General features: G+C 45.1%; 1 protein-coding gene across 1 annotated transcript in view; it reads right to left on the bottom strand.

The window, feature by feature from the left end:
* Positions 1-19,180, bottom strand: part of GMEB2 (glucocorticoid modulatory element binding protein 2) — a 43,127-nt gene extending 23,947 nt beyond the window's left edge. Inside the window, exons 1-2 of the mRNA XM_032766298.2 lie at positions 19,081-19,180; positions 8,436-8,629 (exon numbers count right to left, since the gene is read on the bottom strand). Coding sequence (XP_032622189.1) covers positions 8,436-8,566 — 131 coding nt within the window. The 5' untranslated portion in view covers positions 8,567-8,629; positions 19,081-19,180. The remainder of the gene's footprint in view (positions 1-8,435; positions 8,630-19,080) is intronic.
* Positions 19,181-21,799: the final 2,619 nt, after the last annotated feature.

Genomic DNA, 21,799 nt, shown 5'->3' on the forward strand with positions numbered 1-21,799 from the left:
CCAGAGCGGATCACAGTAGAGCACTGTGGGACTATCGGTACCCAGATAGGTGGGTCTCAACTTATCCTCTGCTTGTTTGTCGTCGATTTGCGGTCACACTAACCCTAATCCGATATGGTAATACCGATTTTAGTGCTACTCATCTCGTTGGGGAGGAGTACAGAAACCGATTTAAAGAGCCCTTTATATCAATATAAAGGGCCTCGTAGTGTGGACGGGTACAGCGTTAAAATCGGTTTAATGCTGCTAAAATCGGTTTAAACGCGTAGTGTAGACTAGGCCTTAGATAGCACAGAACACTGATGCTTCCTTGCATGGGAATTTCTGTGAAAGATTAACACATATAGCAAGGGCACGCAGGCCACTTGATCAATAACATCTGAGACACATGGGAGTTCTGGCTATCAGTCTGCGTGGCCATCTCTACTGGATTTTAAAGACGTGCATTTGGATTTTCTGGCAAAGAGGCCCAGTCTAATTACTGCAGCACATTCTCTCCATCTCTCTCTAAAGTCCTGGGGGTGGGGAAGGGAGGAAGGGGAAATGATAGTCAACAAATTTCCTGACACTTCACTCTGTATAAACTGGGTGAACTAAGCAGGAGTTTATGGAGGATGTAAATCTAAAGTCTGGCTAGCTCTGATAAAGAGGAGGAGGTGGGGGGGATTGAAGCGACTGACTGACTCAGTGATTCATTGGCTGATTATATAAGACAGCGCTAGGCTACACAGGAAAGTCAAGTTCAGGAGCTACTGGTTTTCCCCTTCTGACTACTCAGCATATGACTGTAAGGTAGAACTACAGTGTCAAGAAATTGCTCTCCCTTCCAGCCACAGGGACTAGTCTCTTGTTCACACAGATTGGCGTAGCTATAATGTGGAGATAGGAAATCTTGGGTGGGAGACATCTCAGAATCATGAGATAGGTGAAAACGCTCCAAGGCTCTTCCAGAGCTTTGGACAAGTAACAGCATGGGAGAGGAGGACACAGGATATTCTGATACGCAGGTCTCTCAATCTCTCCTGGTGAAGCTGTTCCACTGTGTATAAATAATTAAATAGCCAGTGGAGTAGGGAACTACACAAAAATGAGGATGCTAGTTAGGCAGAAATTAAAAAGAGCAGTCACAATGGTATACAATAATGCCACTATATAAATACATGGTTCCTGAATAGTGCGTCCAGTTCTGGTTTCCCCATTTCAGAAAGGATACAGCGGAAAGGTTCAGAAAAGGGCAACAAAGATGATCCAGGATAAGGAACGACTTCCATACAAAGAGAGACTAAAAGGATTAAGGGTGTGCAGTTTAGAAAAGAGATGACTAAGGGCGGATATGTAGAGATCTAGAAAACCATGAATGGTGTCGAATAGAGAAGCGTTATTTACCCTTTCCCACAATACAAAAACCAGTTGTCACCTGATGAAATTAATAGGGAGTATGTTTAATACAGAAAAGAGGAAATACTTTTTCACACAATGCACAATTAGCCCATGGAACTCATTGACATAGGATGTTGTGATGGCCAAATGTGTAACAGGGTTAAAAAAGAACTGGATAAGCTCATGGAGGATGGGTCCATCAATGGCTATTAGCCAAAATGGTCAGGGAGGCAAACTGGTGCTCAGAGTGACCCTAAGCAGGAGTGGAAGACAAGGATGAATTGCTCCATAATTGCCCTGTTCTGCACTCTCCCTCCAAAGTTCTGCTATGGGCTACTGTTGGAGACAAGATACTGGATAAGAGGGACCATCGGCTGACCCAGTATGGCAGCTTTTATGACGTGAACCTGATCATGTCATGAACTTGATATGAACTCACTCCCAGGTGAGTGCCCTAATCACCAGGCAATAGAGTCACTCTCAAATCTCTCTCTGGCCCTATAACTATTTAATTATTTATACTCAGTGGAATAGCTTCAACGGGATAGAGCCCCACATCAGAATATTCTATAGCTCAGTGGTTAGGTCACTTTCCTGCTGAGGGAGACCCAGGTTCAAATCTCTTGTTCACGTCAGGTAAAGAGGGGAATGGAACCTGGGTCTCCCACATTTGTAGGAGAGTGGCCTGACTACTTATAAAGAAGGTGTACACACAACCCACCCCACCAAAACAATTTTTTCACCCATCTCAATCCCTGACAACCTACAGCAACAATTCACTGGCCCAAATAATTTTGATGACGACCTACTGCAGAACATGTCTATTCTGTCTGTGTCGGACTGTCACATTCATGTTTAGCATGAAGGATCATTTTAGTCAAGTCATGCTCCAAGCCTCACCTACATATACATTTTACTTCTAAGGTAGTGCTGTGCTTTTCTGAAGTCTTACTAGGCATATGGCAGGCCTGCAAATCTGCAGAGTCATAACTGCAGATGCTGAGCTGACATACAGGGAAGATTGTTCAAGGAATGAGAGTCTAACACCAGAGAAGAAAGGAAGAATTGTAATTCAACAATTCACGAGTTTGCCACAGGACTCCTTCCCAGCAATTTGTTAAATTCATTTAGCGGAACAGCCAAAGTGCATTTCAGTTGGACCTGCCTTCTGGTGGCTGCAAGAGACACAGATTTCTCTCTTACATACAGAACACCAATATACCATGGGCCTGATTCAGATCTCTCTCACACGGTGTAAATTAGGAACAAAAACCAGTGTATGTGAGAGAAGAGTCAGGCTACATACCTTCTATTACTTTTAGCGATGACTTTTGGCAGGGGAAACTAATCCAGCTGCCTCTTAAATCCCAACCTCTAATAACCTTCAACAGTCCTTGAGACAATAACTCAAGACACTGTTGAGGCTCCTATAAAATGACATGTTTCCTGCAGAGGTTTAACTGGGAGAAAAAAGGCACTTGAAATGGAATATACCAATTTTCCTTCTCTGCTTTGCCACATCCCTTGCTCTCCCCTGCCTCTGTTCCCCTGTGCAAATGCAGGACAGTTATGTGCCTCAGCAGACAGAGGTGGGTGGGATGGGAGAGTACTCAAATAAGTTTCTCCAGCTATAACAGTGCGTCCCACCACCATACAAATAGTTGCATTAGCTGGTTGCCATGACAAAGCTGTGGGAGGCAGCTGCTGCTCACATTTCATCAGACAGGATCACCCAAGTTTCTCCCCAGAAGGAGCCATAAACCAGAGGAAGAAAAAGATGAAATTAAGTGCTCATGAAGTGACTGGGTTATTTCTTCTTTCTCAATTGCTTTTACTTAGCAGCAGAACCTCAGACCATTTCTAATCACACACCAAGTGCACTGCAGACACCTGCAATATTAGCTTCTGTACTAACTCTGAGCCTCCTGATGCCACACAAACTGGGCAAGTTGTGAATTGCCAGGCGTTGCCATTTTTTGTTTTCCTCTGCACTTCCCACTTGTTTTATTAAAAAGTTGTTAAACTAATACATTCTTATGCTTTAATTGCAAGTTTGGTTTTTATAGTAAAAATAAACCCACAATAGCATTAGAAAAAATGCATTATCCAGAACACTGTCTTGACAGGGCCATTAATCTGGAAGCTGTTGTTTTAAATGTCATATGGGATAAAAGCCAAATTCAAAGTCTGTTTCACAGGGTAAGCTGGGACCCACACAAGGCAGCAGGATCCAAATTCAGGTTCCTCAGTTATTCTCTTATGCCAGCAAGCATTGGAAAGTGAGACTGAAAGGGTAGGAACCAAATTGACTACGGAATCTTGAGAAAAGATGGGAATCCCTGCAGTGGCAGCTCAGAGAATCAAAAATGAGTCTCATCTACTATTGATGCTGCAGACCTGCTCAGAGAGATGCATTCTGTCTGACAGTAATAATCTTCTATGAGTTTGACTACGCAGGCCCAAAAATGTGTCTCCTTCTGAGGTCATGTCTACATGCTAAGGTTCCAGGTGGGAAGGAAGGAGAGAGAAAGCGCGACAGACATTATACAGGTTTTAGGATGTCTCATAAAGAACAAAGAATCTCCTAATCACACCCACCTTGATACCCAGAGAAACAAATGGCTCTTATGACTATGACTGAATAAAAATAGATATCTTCCCCCCATTCTATGGAATTACCCCACTCCTGATTATTAAAGACACAAATGGACAGATGAAAAAATAAATAAATAAAATAAAGGTGCTTTCAAAACTGCATGGGGAGGGGAAGAAAAAATGAACACTCACACCCAAACACTTCCTTGGCCAGAGCACCAAAAGCATATTACACTGCTTCAACTGGATATACAGGATCACCTGGCAACACACACACACAACAAAAACTATTTAGCACCCATCTTACACAGTAGCTTCCCAGTTTCATGTCTGGCTGCTTCCCTGATGAGCAGCCTATGGAGGTTAATGCAAGCACAAACAGCATGGAACTTTACAAAAGGCAAAGGGGAAAGAACTGGCCCATTCCTTCCCATCGCTGTCTATTAAGTTGGGACAAAACAGCTCTGCCAATAGCAAACAAACAAGCATCCAAGAGATGTCAGATGAGAGAAGCCAATTTCCTCACAATTGGCACATTAATTGCATTCAACATATCACACCCTCCTTTCCCCAGAATTCCCATCCTCACTTTCTTGAGGATGAAGGAAAATAACACACCATCTCTATTGGGCAGGTTGAATTGGAAGCCAATGGAATGGCTCATTTCTTACTGGCCATGGCCTATTTCATAACAGCCTGTTAACAAAGATCTTTAAGGCTGGTTCCAGCAGAACGATAGGAATGGTATTACCCTTACTGACTCTTCTGGAACATGGACTTTGTAACCTGATGCACTTCCCCAGAGCAGTAAGAAGAACGTGATACAGTTGGAGTGGAATGTATTTGTGGAAACAGGATAAGCAAATGGCAGCAGACTTCCCAATCTAGTTCAAACAAGAGATTGTTTTGGTCAAATAAATCTGTTTGGAGCCAGTTGTAAATATGAACATGGATTTCCTGCCTACTGAAAATCCAGAAGCTCTGGAAGCACCAACATGTATACATGCTCTGGGTATAAGCCAGGGATGTGCCAAGGAAAATTCAACCAAGTAACACAAACAGCCCTTCTCTACCTTGGACTTCTGTGTACAAACAGGTCATTTTCATTTTGTGAACACAAAGAGTTAGCCAGTCTAGGAAAAGTCTAGGAAAACAAGGAGCCAACATAAACCAGACAGTACAGTATCTAGAGTATCAACTTAAAAGCTGATTTCAAACATGAGAGAAACAATATTTTACAGCCATTCCAAGTTCACTGTTATGTAGAATTTTGAGAAGCATAACTCTGTTCTGTATCTCGGTAGTGTTTTCATTGACATCTGTCATCTTTATTGCTAACGGCCTATTAGTAATTCCTGCTGAAAAGTACAGAAAGAAGGTTCCTGCAGAATGCTGCTAAAATCCTGGACCCAAAAATACACATTGCAAACAAAAGATTTTGCTATATCACAACATGAAAACAGTTCTGGATCAATTTCCTGACATGGAGCACACAGTTTAGTGAATAAAACACTGATTTAGTTGCCTGTTTTCACTCCCAACTGCTTCATGTCCACCTTAACATGCATATCTCTGAAAAGTGACCATTAAAAAAATGGCACTTTTTAATTTAAAAGACATTTTCCTTATGTGTACAAAATCCTATCTGCTTAGTGTCCAAAAACAGTTTGTACTGCTTTTCTACTCTGAGATAGAATGAGCTGTGGATTCTATTCTAGTCTGCGTATTAAACAGAATTACCAGTAAGTTCCAATCATTACAGCTGTAGAGTCCCACTGAAGATAGCAGGCTTACGGAGATGTCACTGAGTGCATAATTTGAAGACAGAGGAGTTGCACAGATGCCACTGAGGTCCTATTGGTCACAATGATGCATGAGATAGAAAGAGCCCAGTTACTCTCTCCAAGATGAGTTTGTAGGGATGAAAATTAGAAGCAGCATCTTTTTACTTATGAACTACATATCTGAAGTGGAGTCTTTGAGAAACAGTACATATGGATTCTCATGGCATCCTTTTTCCAAAGTCATTTTGTAGGAGAGATTTGTATTTTAAGATCCTCAATTATGTTAGTTTAGAAGGCTTCAGCTCACACCAGAGGGGATGGTGGTTCCTACTACTAAAATACATCCAAACCAGCAGGACACTGTGTGATCTGTTTTTGAGGAGTTTAGGAATAAGCTGGCACGGGGACTGTATTGCCAATTACCTCAAGGATAAATGAAGTCAATGGGAATTTGGAATGTGCAAGGAATGCAGCATCAGACTCTCAGAAGCTAACCCAGTTATCTCAGTGTGGTCTACCTATACTACAGCTGAAGCATTGCTACATAAAGGACTTCAGCATCTAATAGACTCTTCACTTCATTAGAAATATAATCTTGCCTCTATGTCCAGCACTACAGTGAACTATGGCCTTAACATAATAAAAATCTATGCAAATACAAGTTGGCCTGCACACCCTGCTGATGCAAATTTTGAATAAGAGAGTTAAGTATTCCAGTGGTAGGTTTTGTTAGAGGGACAACCCTACTAATCCAAGGTAGGTGGTGCAGCGTGTTATTTCAATCAGTTTCCAGTTTTCTTAAAATTAGATTAGCATGGGATCATCTGGAGCTACTTATTATTTAAATTTTTGTTTCAACCATTTTGTTTACTTGAAATGATTATTTAATTGCATTTAACAGATATTTGCTGACCTGAAAAAAGAAAAAGAAGAGGAAAAACAGAGTAAAAAAAGATGTAAAACTTAGTACACATCTGGATGCCTAAACATGTGTTAAAAAAAAAAAAAAAAAAGAATCCTGCACTAGCAAGGAGACTGGCTCTGTCTAGGTATTTATATGACCTTGAGCCTCTGCTGAACACTATCAAATTTATCCTCAGTATCTGTGAGGGGTAGGAAAGTGCCATTATCCCCATTTCACAGAAGATGAACTAAGGTACAGAAAGACTTAAGTAGCTTACCCATGGTCAAACAAGCAGTCTGGACACAGCTAAGAATTTTGCCCAGATCTCCCTTGTCCCATTCAAGTGCCTTAACCATAAAACCTCCCCAACCTCCTCTCTAGGGATAAGCTAGCATGTCTATTCCATCTCTAAAATATATGGTTCTCAAACTAATGATACTGCAGTAGAAGAAGAAGAGTAAAAGACTCAAACAGTTAATGTTTCCACAGTACAGTAGATTGAACTAGTGGTCAATAAACTGCTGCCCAAGAGAAGGCCCTCTCTCCTTACCTTATTACTTTGTGTATTTTACCAAGTAAGCATAAGGGTGAGTCAAGAAGAAAACCCACTGGAGTCCTCTGCACTGTTCCTAATATGAGAAGAGACACCGTGACACCTATCTGATGTCAGCAAAATGCTGGGACGTGAGAGTGTGGGATTGCAAAAGGATTTCCTCACATGATTTCATGGAGAGGAGAGTGCTGTACCCTGTATTCTTTCCCCACTCACCCAAGGAAAACAGCAACATTTACTCTAAATTTTTTGGCTTTAATTTAAAGCCATTTGTCCATCATGAATGTTTGGGAGGAGATACCTCTCTTTGCTTCAGGGCCTGTCTGCAATACAGTTTAAGACATTCCAGCAACTAACATTCTCCATGGCCAGTGTGGACATGAATGCATCACATTTCCCTCAACCAAGAACTGTGTTTGAAAACCCTGCTATAGTCTCCATCCACGCTACAAAAATGAAAGAGCTCAACAACAGTGATTAAACTCTACTGTACCTGAACCAAGCTATAATACAGTTTAGCACAGCATGTATGGATAAGACCAACCAAACTCAAAAAATCAAAGCATTAGCTCAAGCAGAAGCCTAGTTTTGTCTTTGCAGCAATTCCTACAATATCAGGCAATTTGGTTGTCCCCTAACGCAAGTACAATGTGGTTTGGGCCTGCAGGGTAGACAAAACCAAAGTGGATTTTACCATGGCCCTGAGTCTCATATCAGGTCAGCCAAAGTCCAGGATTGTAGCAGAATAAGGTTAAACCCTATTTGGGAACAGTGTATGCTAAAAAACCAAACCATGTTTTAACAATGTCAGTGTTGTAACTAAAGTTCCTTCAACGCAGTAGAAATTACACTATAGACAAGACACTCAGCTAAAGCCCAGTTTTAACCCAACTTGGCCAGTCCAAAGTTTAACAGCTGTTGGTAAACTCTGTTTTCCTGGCTACATATACCTGGCCACAGATTATCTGGAAGGGGATACGGGGATTATTAATCTAATTCTGCTTGGTTAGCATGGTATCCAAAGTGGTAGGGGAAATCTTGGTCCTCCCTTGTCAAGGAACAAGTCAAACCACCACAGCACAGGCAGGATCATAAGGGACTGACTCTCACTCCTACTTTTGACCCTGTATTTCACGGGTATTTGAGGTCTGCTTGGGTTGAATATTAAAGCCCCAGCCTCCATGTCACTTCTATTGCATATGGTGAAACCATTTCTTACCCATGTTGAGACAAGTTTGTGGTCACTAGCACAGTTTTCACTTCTTCCACACCACTGCCATCAACCACATTGTCAGGTGTTGTTACCACGACCACCTCCTCCATGTGAACGCTCACATCTGGGGTTGCCATGGTTAGGCAGGAGAGCACAGAGATCACCAGCTGTGTGGAGAGGTCCCTCCGTGAACTGGTTTCCTGTCAAAAAAAGAAAGACCAAAAATGTGATACATCTCTACCCCGATATAACGCTGTCCTTGGGAGCCAAAAAATCTTACCGTGTTATAGGTGAAACTGCATTATATTGAACTTGCTTTGTTCCCCCAGAGCACCACTTTACTGTGTTATATCCAAATTCGTGTTATATTGGGTCACATTATATTGGGGTAGGGGTGTACGTGAGAAGATTCCCACTATAAAAATGGCTAGGAAGATAAAAACCAACACAGAACAGGACCAAGACCTTCTCAAGGATTTCACAGGTAAATCCTGCATCCCAAATAAAATATTAGTAATTCCCATCCCACTGGTTCCATCTTGAAAACAGTGTAAGTGAAGAATAAGAACCACCCGACGAGATATTGAAGAAAAAAGTACCAAGGCTATACATAGGAACCCAAATACATTAGTAGGGTGTAGGATTTTAATAGGCTTTGTTGCTGTTGTGTGGTTGCTAATTCTGAAGCCATTTAAGACAAAATTACACGGTAGCTGGACTTTTCCCAGTACTGCCTAGGTTCATAAAGTGAAACAACTGGAAGAGGCCAGACCTTGCATTCTTTTGGCCCCATAAAATGGCACCCTGGGGAAAAAAAAACATTCAAACAGTAGAGCCTCCCCACATCACTGGTATTTATAAATGTAATTATTCACCAAAGGATATCTTCAACTGGCTAGCTACTCCCAACACTGAAGAACTATTGACCAGCAAGCTATTGTCCGAGCATTGTATGCCTTGTGACAACTGGACTGCGTTTTGCAATCTGAGGCTCTTCCCTGTTGTTATTCCTTCCTCCCCACATCTATTTTACACTGGGGAGAGAGGCGGATGCATGTCATCTCCTGCTCCCATCTGGACTGTTATTGAGTTGCAGCAGTCAAGGTCTTCAGGGCCCAGCATCCTCTTTACCAGTTCCTATGGCACTTCAGACCATAGGAATTGCTCTACCAGCTCAAAGCAATGGTCATTCTAGTTCAGTATCCGGTCTCTGACAGTAGCCAGTACCAGATGCTTCAAAGTAAAGTGCAAGAAACTTCACAGTGATTACTTTGTCGTGGGCGAAGGAAGCATCTTCCTAATTCTATCAACCAATTAGGAGTTGGCTTCAAAGTGCTACCTTTACTGGCAACTTCAAGGCAAAAGATACTCTCAATTATTTCAAACAACAACCCTGGCTACTCTGTTTGGAAAACACCCTCATTCTATAAATGTCTCTCTTTTCTTGTTGATCTCTTGTGTGAATGTCACTAAAATTATGTTTAAAACTTAGTGTGTTTCCTATTTTAATGTGCTTAAAACTTTTACACACTACACTGTTCATCACCTGTTGTGAGCACCTATTACCCCTTCTCTTCCGCTCTCCCCTTGAAGCTTGCCCACTATCCAGTCACCACAGCTCCTGACTTACTTATGCCAATCCCAAAAGCCCTAGGTCTCCAGTCCATCTCTGATGCTGCCTAGGATTTCTCCACTGTTAACACTTGCACATCTTCCTGCTTCTCTGGTACACTCCCATAAGATTCCTATTATTAAACGTTTATACTGCAATAGCAACTAGAGTCCCACCAAGCTGGGGCCTCATTGACCTCGGTGATTCCAAAATGTGTCTTGTGGTATTCTTGTAAGGAGCAGAAGAGAATGTCTTCAGGTTTCTGGAGGTCATAGTGATTTCTGGACACTGATTCATGGAAACCAGTCAGCTCCAGGATGTAAATGCAAATTCCTTCCATTCTCAGAAGTTTTAGCCCAGAATAAAACTTTGCAGAATTGAAAAGCACAAAGTGACAGAGAAAACTGTTTAAGTCAATGTTTCTAAGGGATCAGTAACAAATTTAAGAGAAAAAATATTTTTAAAGTTTGATTTTAATGTTGATGGTGTGCCTTTAAAGGCATAACTGTCTCAAATATCTCTTACTATCAGCTTTCCATAGTTTTTCTTTTCCATTACTACAACAAGGAGGCTGGTGGCACCTTAAAGACTAACATTTATTTGGGAATAAGCTTTCGTGGGTACTTTCATAATACGTTCCCATTACTGGCTCGCCTCTTAGCTGCTATTGACTGAAGGGGAAAAAAAGACTCCCTGAAGAATCAGAAGACTTCTCTGCCTTACTAAATGTATCACCACAGGGAATCTCTCTGTTAGTTTCACTGATATAGACAAGATTGTGTTGAGCAGTTAAGCTGTGACACTGCACCTACACACAGCTTAACATTTTCATTGTTCTGCACTGCAGTGCTCTGTTAGAAAGTCTGTTCACATTATCATAATATCAAGATATATCATGTATAATAGACTGCACAGCAGAAGTGAGTCTCCAGCTATTAATGGTACTATTTGTCATTTAAAGTTCAGTTCTATTCTGAAATGTGATTAAACAAAAATGGCATTTTCATACTCAGTGGCTCTGTTCCTTCAGTGCACTGAGTCTCACTTTACTTACCAAAGTTATTACAACAGTCATCCCTGCAGAACTTTAGTTTGAGAGAGTAAACTTGGATACTTTTGGCTCATGTACCATGAAAAAAAAAATCACTATTAACTAAGCTCTTGTTTTAGGGCCATGTGCGTAACTCTACAGGCTTAAAATTGCACTATTGTTTACATTAGTGCAAACCCACAACAGTGCTGCATAACTGTAAGTGAGAGCAGCATTTGCCCTTTAGAAAGTTTATTACTGGTGAAAATGCAAGAGCCAGAAAGCTTGGTATCTGAAGGCCATGCTGTGTTCTGAGCTTGAAAGGCTGACAATTAGGGGAGAAAAAAAATTATTTACTTGTAAAGTAAGCAATATTTGATATACTAAATGTGGAACCACATCATGCTTTTTTTTAAAAAAACACCACCACCAAAGTTACTTTTCAGAGCAAAGTGACACCACACTTAAGGATGCCATCTTAAACACCTCTGGAACTACTTTCTCCAGGTGCAAAACAGACTGGTGTAGATAGTTTGGATTCTAGGATCAGAGATTCAAATGCCAAAGATTATAAGTAACAAAACAGGACAAAACCATTAACAGAAGCCTTACTTATTTAGTGCGCTCTCTCCCTCTCTTACACACTCTCTTCTCCACAGTTACATTACGCTATACTACACTACATTGCAAACACACACAAAAGCTATTTCTGTTGCTCCCAGGCTTCATACAGGGTGCCAATGACAGCCTTTCCCCTCCTTACCAGTCTGAGCATTGGTGCTCACAGCTGCTGCCCTTGCTGTCTCTGCCTTCCTGGTCACATACCCAGCCACTTTATAACCCCAAAGTGCCCAAACCCTGCCCCTAGAGCCTGGAATCTCCTCTTGCGTAAGAACACAGAGCTCTGAATCATCAGCTGCCAACATAGGGCAAGTAGCCAGCCTGGGCATGGCTCTGCAGCATGCAAGGAGCAGGACTGCTCCTGAACAGCTCCAGACCCAGCCTCTGCCCACTGTCTCCCCGGGCTCTCTGTACTCCTGTTCTATGCCTTCTATAATCTGGCTTCGCTTGTACCCCTTTTTTACCTATTTGTCCTTCTTTCTGTGACAGTGTCTGGTATATTTACCCAGAGCCCTGCTTTCCAAAATTAAGGCACTCTTCTATACATGTACCCTCATGCTCAGGTAAAGCCCCAATGAAGTCAGCAGAGCTCAGCCCAGAAACAGGGGTCCATTCACATGGTGCTTGTTGCAGATTGGAACCTCAGTTTTAAATTCCACTCATTCTACAGAAAAGCAGAGCAGGGTAGAGGCAAAGACAGTTTAAGGCTCTTTACAAGAACAACCTAACCCTCAAGTTGTTTGCCAAACAAAAAACAAAACAAAAGAGAAGTTGCCTTGCGTCTTTCCCCTCTCCCCACTTCTTTTCAGCCAAGTTTATTATTTTAAAAAAAGAAAATTGTGTTGCATGTCCCCTCCCTCAAGGCCTAGCTGCAGATCTGCTCTACCTACATTTAAAAATCCTGGGTGTACTAGTTGACCAATATGAAGATGAGAAAGAACTATTACCTGCTTCAGCTTCCTTGGCAACACTACCAGTTATGCCCCATATGGCACTTTGGGAAGAGCATTACAGTCAGCTATAGGCTTGCTTCCCAAAGGCCACGGCAATCTGAGCTGAGCCCAGGACCGGCACCAGGGTTTCTCGCGCCCTAGCCACACAGCCATTTCGCTGCCCCCTCGCGCTGATCCTGTGGCTCCGGTGGAGCTGCCGCAGGCATTCCTGTGGAGGGTCCATTGGTCTGTGGCTCCAGTGGAGCTGCCGCAGGCACGCCTGCGGGAGGTCCACCAGAGCCGCGGGAGCAGCTGACCATCCACAGGCATGACTGCGGCAGCTCCACCGGAGCTGCGGACCAACGGACCCTCCGCAGGCATGCCTGCAGCAGGTCAACCGGAGCTGCCTGCCGCCCACCGGGCAAAATGCCATCCCCTCAATAATCCTGGCACCCTAGGCAATTGCCTAGGCTGCCTAAATGGTAGCGCCAGCCCTGGCTGAGCCAGAACAGGAATTTATTCAGGCAAATGGGCAGATAGTTTTTTCTACCAGTTGGTGCCACTTCCAACCACTGAGGTGGGAGGCCAGTTTTTATTTTCAGCTTCAGATCAGACACAGTTACAACTCAGGCTCAAATCTTCAAAAAGCTGTACATCTGTAAAACGCAGACTGTACTTCTTTTCTCCCACATTTGTCTGTCTTGTCTACTTCTTCGGGGAAGGAAATGTCTCTTACTATGCACGTACAGCACCTAGTACAATGAAGCTCTGCTCTTGGTTAGAGCCTCTAGTTCAGAGGTGGGCAAACTCTGGCCTGCGGGACCCTCCTGCCCAGCCCCTGAGTTCCTTCCCTGGGAGGCTAGCCCCTGGCCGCTCCCTTGCTGTCCCCCCTCCCCTGCAGCCTCAGCTCGCCCTGCCGCTGGTGCAATGCTCTGGGTGACGGGGCTGCAAACTCCTCGCACAGCGCAGCTTCAGAGCCCAGCCAGACCCGGTGCTCTGTGCTGCACGGTGCGTGGCTGTAGTGCCGCCAGCCACTGGTGCTCCAGACAGTGCGGTAAGGGGGCAGGGTGCAGGGGGGTTGGATAGAGGGCAGGGGAGTTCGGGGTGGTAGTCAGGGGGCACGGCTGTGGATGGGGTCAGGGCAGTCAGAGAGTGGGGAACAGGGGGGTTGAATGGAGGCTGGAGTCCGGGAGGGGGGCAGTCAGGGGCAAGGGAAAAGGTCTCGGGAGGACAGTCAGGAAGGAGGGGGGAGATTGGATGGGTCAGTGGAGGGCAGTCAGGGAACAGGAAAAAGGATGGTTGGATGCGGCAGGGGTCCGAGGGGAAGGGGGCAGTCAGGAAGGAGGGGGTGTTGGATGGGGTGGCAGGGAGCAGTCAGGAGCGGGGGTTCCGGGGGACGGTCAGAGGACAGAGAAGTGGATGGGGCAGGGGTCCCGGGGGTGGGCCGTCAGGGGGCAAGAAGCAGAGGGGGCAGATAAGGGGTGGGAGCAGGCCATGGTCCCCTCCCCTAACCGGTCCTCCATACAATTTCCAAAACCCGATGTGACACTCAGGCCAAAAAGTTTGCCTGCCCCTGCTCTAGTTGCTAGCAAACACCACTAACAAATCACATAAGAAAGTAAGAGAATTTGCAGCCAAAAATTTCCAAAACAGCTTTATCTCTGCCCTATTATTCCCAGCCAAAAACTTTCCCACCTAACTGTCAAGATACAGAAAAAGAACACCACTCTCCCAAAGGAAACACTTCATACTGGGTTTCAAGTTGTAACAGAGCCTGTTACTAACTTATGACTAGGCAACCTTTTCCTCCATGTTTTCCCAGGGACCACAACTTTCTGTTCTATATAGGTTCTTATACTATGCTTATCACCATAGTATCTGAGCACCTTCCACTAGTGCATCTCACATGTCCACCTACTAACCATTCAGCACCTACTCTGGATGAAGATCTCATTCCACCCTATTCACCCTCCCAATATTGGCCAGAAATCCTATGCTCTAGCTACTGTACAATCCAAAGATCAACTACTACAATGGCCCACCCAATGCTGAAGATACTGAATTATAAAACAGTTACAAAAGGAGAACTTAGAGTTGTTAGAATCATAGAAATGTAGGGTTGGAAGGGACCTCAAGAAGTCATCTAATCCATCCTGCAACACTCAGGCCGGCTTAAGTATGCCTAGACTATTCCTGACAGTTGTCTGTCTAACATGTTGTTAAAAACCTCAAAATGACAAGGATTCCACAACTTGTCTAGGTAACCTGGTCCAGTGACTAACCATCCTTATAATTGGAAAGTTTTTTCTAATATCTAATCTAAGTGTCTCTTGGTGCAAACTCAGCTGATTACTTCTTTTGTCTTCCCTCAATGGACATGGAGAACAACTGATCACAATCCTATCTATGATAACCTTTTACATATTTCAAGACGTAGATCCCCCCTCCTTCTTCTCTTTTCTAAACTAAACATGCTCCACCTTTTCAACCTTAAATAAGTGCTCCTCCCTCCCCCCCCAGATTTTGGTGGTTAAATTAAGTATTCATGAAAGACGGGCTCTCACAGCAACAGCTTGAGCCAAAAGACTACAAGGAGTTGCTAGGAGAGTGCTCACTTTCGCTTTCCGTGTACCTCCAGTCTTATCAGCAACAGACTGTTGTTCCATCACAGGATATTTTCTGAGTTAAGATTGCCAATCATGCCAACTTACATGGTGCTTTTAAGATGTGAACAGTTAGGAAACAGGATGAGATACAACAAAATTAATTTCCTCTTGAGACCTCAGCAAATTTCTACAAGGACAGGAACAAAAATTCAAACATAATGCAGCTTCTATTTTCTTTTATAACAAATGAAAGGCATATTTTGTGCCAACAACTACAACATGGACCATGATGAAACAATCATACAATCTTCCTGAAAGTCTGTATTTCATCCACTTAAAATTTATGGTAATGTTTGTAGTGCAATTAATGGCATGCAAAGTTCTCTGCTTCCACCCCACAGGACTCCTGCCAGAATGCCATACTAACTGCACATCTGAAGTAACAAGGGTTTTATATGATCAGGGGTGAGGGAAGGTTGTTTATTGTTTTAAATAGATGCACACATTTGGTGAGAAGGTAAAGCAGATGGAAGGCTAAGAGAAACAACATTTAAACTTTAAGCAGTAACAGGTTAGAAACTTATGCCCAAATAAATCTGTTAGTCTTTAAGGGCCACCAGACTCCTTGTATTCTGTGTTGAAATTAGCAAAGTGTACAGTATTAACTTTATATTATTTTTATTACAAATATTTGCACTGTAAAAATGATAAAGAAATAGTATTTTTCAATTCACCACTTACTAATACGATTGTACTTTCACAATAACGAGATTGCACTACTTACAAATGTAGATTTTTTTTTGTTACATAACTGCACTCAAAAACAAAACAATGTAAAACTTTAGAGCCTACAAGTCTTCTCAGTCCTACTTCTTGTTCAGCCAATCGCTAAGAGAAACAAATTGTACATTTATGGAAGATAATGCTGCCCGCTTCTTATTTACGTCATCTGAAAGTGAGAAGAAACGTTTGCATGGCACTTTTGTAGCTGGCATTGCAAGGTATTTACATGCCAGATCTGCTAAACATTCATATGCCCCCTTTATGTTTTGGCTACCATTCCAGAGGACATGCTTCCATGCTGATGACATGCATTAAAAAAATTATCTGTTAATTAAATTTGTTACTCAACTCCTTGGGGGAGAATTGTATGTCTCCTGCTCTGTGTTTTACCGACATTCTGCCATATAGTTCATGTTATAGCAGTCTCAGATGATGACCCAGCATCTTGTTCGTTTTAAGATTTCACAAAACACAACGAAGGTATCAATGTGAGATTTCTAAAGATAGCTACAGCACTTGACCCAAGATTTAAGAACCTGAAGGGCCTTCCAAAATATGACCGGGACGGGGTGTGGAACATGCTTTCAGAAGCCTTAAAAGAGCAACACTCCAATGCAAAAACTACAGAACCCGAGCCACCAAAAAAAGAAAATCAACCTTCTGCTGGTGGCGTTTGACTCAGATGATGAAAATGAACATGCGTTGGTCTGCATTGCTTTGAATCATTATCGAGCAGAACCCATCATCAGCATGGATGCAGGTCCGCTGGAAGAGCAGTTGAAGCATGAAAGGACATATGAATCCTTAGCACATCTGGTACATAAACATCTCACAACTCTGGCTACAACAGTGCCAAGTGAACACCTGTTCTCGCTTTCATGTGAGATTGTAAACAAGAAGAGGGCACCATTATCTCCTGCAAATGTAAACAAACTTGTTTGTCTGAGTGATTGGCTGAACAAGAAGTAGGACTGAGTGGACTTGCAGGCTCTAAGGTTTTATAATGTTTCGGTTTTGAGTGCAGTTATCTTTTGTACACAATTCTACATTTGTAAGTTTAACACTTATGATAAAGAGATTGCATACAGTACTTGTATTGAGTGAACTGAAAAATATTTTTACAGTGCAAATATTTACAATAAAAAATAAACATAAAGTGAGCACTGTATACTTTATATTGTATTGAAACTGAAATCAATATATTTGAAAATGTGCAAAACATCCCAAAATATTTATAAATAGCATTCTATTATTAACAGCGCAATTATTCATGCGATTAATTTTTTTATTGCTTGACAGCCCTAGTTAAATCCACTATCACTGCAGCTGTCTGCCTGACCACATGGATGAAAAGAGGGACAAAGAAGAGACGCTATGTTTTAAGAAACCCGGATATGCGGAAAGATTAAAGTTCCTTGGACCTGACTTCAAACAGCCAGAAGCAGAGGTAGAAACCTCCCCTCCCATCCCCAAACACAAATTGCACTCTTTGGAAACAGGCATAAAACTGCTTATTCTGGAACTGCTAACAGGTTCCATCCCCAACCCATTTCTGAAGAGTGTCCAGCCCTGAATTCTGCATCAAATCAGAAGGTATACAGCAACATAAAATGCTTGGAAACAAATTGAAACACAAAATTTTAGATTAATGTAATTATTACAGAATCAACAAATTCATTTTAATATTTAATTATGTATCTGTGCTTTTCATGATACCACAGATATTCCATATCGTGGCAGGGTTCAACACCAGAGCACCACAGTAACTCAGGGAGAACTCAGGGAGCTGCCAGGAACCCTGTTTTGGGGGGGTACTTGAGCTGAAGGCAGGGTGGGGGAGGGCACAAACTGCCCAAGGTGAACACATTACATACAATGGCACGGGAGATCTTGGACCTTGAGAGGTATATGGGTATGGAGACTACAATAATGCCAGCAGGTGTGAGAAAGAAAAGGGCTCCCACAGAACGTCTGAGGTATTTCTGACTACAAGGTGGTGCACATCTTACCTACACACTCTGTACAGTGCCCAAGGGCATGTTTGCAATTGGAATGATGGCACAATGCATGCAAAGTAACAGGGGCTGGTTGCAATGAAAGGTTACGGGGTGCATTTCGTATAAGGCCCAGAGGAGAGAATTTAAATGGGGGGTAGGGTGTAAATATTATTGCACATAGGGTGACCAGACAGCAAATGTTAAAAATTGCGACAGGGGATGAGGCAGTAATAGGAGCCTATATAAGAAAGACCCAAAAATCTGGACTGCCCCTATAAAATCGGGACATCTGGTCACCCTAACTGCACATAACACCTAGAGAGGGTGGTGTATTACAGCGTAAGACGACACTACATGCAACACTCAGAAGTGTATTGCAAGGGAAGGGGGTGATATGAGCAGTGCCCAGAGGTGTACCTACTGCAGGCACTATTCAGAGGCGGCTGCTGGCAAGGCGTGGGTGCGGAGAGTGCACGCACTGCTGGCGGGAGGTTCCGATCCTGCGTGCAATGCCCGGGGGGCAGAAGCAGAAAGGGCCGCAAGGTGGTGCAGACAATCCATCCCGTGCACAGCGAGCAGCGGGGTGGGGCAGGCGCCGCACTCCATCCCCGGAGGAGGTGGCGGGGGTTACAGCTGGGGGCAGGGTGGGGCAGACGCTACGCGCCACGCCAGGGGTTCCGCGCGCGCCGCTCGGCTGCAGGCAGTGCCCGGGGAGCCGGACGGACACGCGCCAGCCCCGCGAGGGCATTCCACAGCGGCCGTGCACCCCTCTGCGCGAGCTGCCAGAACACCGCCCCCCCCCCGCAGGCATGCGCCCGCTGGGCCCCGCGGTTGCCACCGCAGGCGGGGAGGGGAAGGGGAGGGAAAGTAGGCGGGGCGCGCTCACGCTGGCAACGCCGGACGGGGGGCGGGGCGCGCTCACGCGGCAACGCCGACGGGGGGAAGCGGGCGGGCGGCGGGCGCTGCCGCCGTCTCCCTGCCGCTGCCGTAACGTCCTGACGCTCCGCAGGGACCCGCTGGCCGGACGGTGCGTGCGGAGGCCCAGCGGCGGCGCCGGGCCCGGCTCTTACCTCAGGCTCGGGCTCCCGCTGCCCCGCGCAGGCTCCGGCTCCTTCTTAGGCGGCGGGTGGGAGAAGGGGGAGCCGGGCTCCGGCGCGCGCCGCTCTGCCCCGCGCAGGCGCACGCGGGGAAAAGGCAGCGCTGCTGGGACTTATTTAGCGGGGGCGGCGGAGCCGGCCGGGCTGTGAAATAGGTGCCGGCCTGGCCTAGCGCGCCTGCGCGACAGGATGGCTGGGGAGCTGGCGCGCGCCGTGAGGGCGGGCTCCGTCCGCGCGCTTCCCGCTCTTCTCTCTCTGTGCGCAGTGGGGGAGCGCGCGTGCGCGCTCCTGCCTCGCTGCTCCTGCAGCAGCAGCTGCTGTTGCGACGGGCTCGTGCATTGGGCCACCTGCCTGTGCATGCTCCCAGGGCAGTGGGCGTTGTGCCTGCAGTCCGTGCGCGGGGTCCCTACCTCCGCTGGTGCTCGTACCTCACTTGGTGCATGTTCTGGTTGTGTGCTGGCCCTTCCCGTTGGTATTAAGCGTTTATATGACGCTTATATGGCCCTGGCATTGAAGTGCTAATCTGCCTGCGTTGGGTTTGTGCAAGCGTCCTGTGTGTGCACGTGCATTTCCTTTGTGCTTGCATTCAGCTTGGCCGCTCTCCATGCATTGCACCTGTGCATGCATTCTGTTTAGGATTGGTGCTGGTTGAAATACGGTGCACGTGTAGATGTAATATTAAAATGCCCCAAACGGCCTCGCACTCTGGGCCTTACCACTAGAGCTTGCAATGAGTGGGCATCTAGTTCCTGGTGGTGGTGTCTTTTTTTTTTTTTTTTAGTGTAAAGTATCCCTGCTAAGGCACTGTGCTGCACTGGTAGTTAAAATAATACACAAACCTCACTAGTCCAATAAAATTTAAAATATTAAGTTTAATTCAGGTTCTTATACTGCCCTTTTCAGCATAGTATCTGAAGCACCTTCCAGCAGTGCATTAAGCAAAGTGACTAACATTTGTCATGTGTGGTTCTTGTCTCTTTTTTTCTCTGATTAATATTTTTGTTTTGTTTGGTTGTCTGCTCTGCTTCATGTGTATATATTGAAGGCAAGGGTTGAAAAAAAAAAGTGCATCTTGCAGTTGGAACAGAAAATGATGATGCTTAAGATAGTTCTTGGATCTTGTGATGTTTGTTCCACAACCTGTAACTGGCCCCTGAGAAAGTTCTCTCCCAACACAGATTAGCTTTGTCCAGTGAACGACAGCTCCCTCATGCCTGGCCTGACTCCTGAGAAGTGGTGCTGTCATCAGTACCTGAGCATCAGACAATCAGGTATCCAGGCATCCAGTCTCTTGAAGGTCAGGTCAGGTGTAGTGTTATCACCTTTGAAATGCACCCAAATTTTTTTTTAAAAAGCTGCCACAAGGCAAGCCCACCACAACCCCCATCACAAGGCAACTCTGCAATGTCCAACTTCAGTAGCTGCTAATAGTGTCTCAAACCCTCTCTCACACACATGCAGTGCGCTTGCATGTCTGTTGAAAATACAGCAGCTGTCTGCTAACCATTTTGGGCTGTTATTGCTTAAACTGTGGAAATGGGAACACCTCAGCATCTTTAGCTGGACGTAAAAACTTTTAACATTAGGTATTCCAGTGTATTATGAGAATAATGCAAATTTTTAGACCCATGTTTTTTTTAAAAGAAACAAAACCTGGCAGTTTAAATTATTTGTATGGCAATTGGCAAATCCATAAAAAAAATGGCCAGACTGGTCAAATACTGGCCAGCTGATCCCATTAATGACATCTAACTAGGGCTCTTAGGGGAGGTAGCATAGAGAGCAGGTTTGATGCGATCACTGTAGCCTGTGTTGTTGAGGGGAGTCGCTGCAGCATTCTTTGTGTTGGGGTTTCCTGAGGGCGGATGGCTTCATGCACAGGTGCATTGCACTGTTTTAGTCCATCCAGGAGGTAACTGAAGCATGAGTTACTGAGGCCAGGTCAGTGTTCACTAGGATGGGATGGAGTCGCCTACTGAGCCTGAGTTACTGGTGGGGGAATTCTGCACCACTGCGCACCTGCAGAATTAATATCTAGTGTGGAATTTTTTTCTGCACAGAAAATGCCTGCTGCCTCAGTGCTGCAGTTCTGCCTTTTGCCCACCAGAGGTCACTGTGGGCTGGAACAGCAGCAGTAACAGTCAGCAGCTGGCTGCGTTCATCATGGTCAGGGCCGGCTCTAGCCATTTCGCCGCCCCAGGCACGGCGCGGGGGGCACTCTGCCACTCGCCGGCCCCGCAGCTCCGGTGGACCTCCCGCAGGTGTGCCTGTGGATGCTTCACCGGAGCCGCGGGACCAGCGGACCCTCCACAAGCACGCGCTGGGGCCTGGAGCCCACCCTGATCATGGTGTTCTGCACGCAGAGCCAGATTAGGAGGGATGGGGATATTGGGGAGGGGGGGAGACAGTGGGGCACACAGGGCTGCTGGGTGGGGGGTCACAGACTGCAGTTCAGAAGGGTAAGTGGTGGGGACAGACTGGAGTGGGGGCTCAGGAGCTAGTGGGGTGACAGCATTGAGCCAGCGGCTGAATGGGAAAGGGCATGCAAGGCCACAGGGGGAGGAGGGTTCAGGGATACATGGGGACAGGAGGTGTAGGGACACATGGGAATGGGGCAGATGTGCCTGACTGAATGGGAAAGGCTTCATGGGACTGTGAGGATGACACAAGGAAGACTCTGGCCCTCGATGAC

Source organism: Chelonoidis abingdonii, chromosome 14 (assembly GCF_003597395.2).
Source record: "Chelonoidis abingdonii isolate Lonesome George chromosome 14, CheloAbing_2.0, whole genome shotgun sequence".
NCBI classification, from domain to species: domain Eukaryota; kingdom Metazoa; phylum Chordata; order Testudines; family Testudinidae; genus Chelonoidis; species Chelonoidis abingdonii.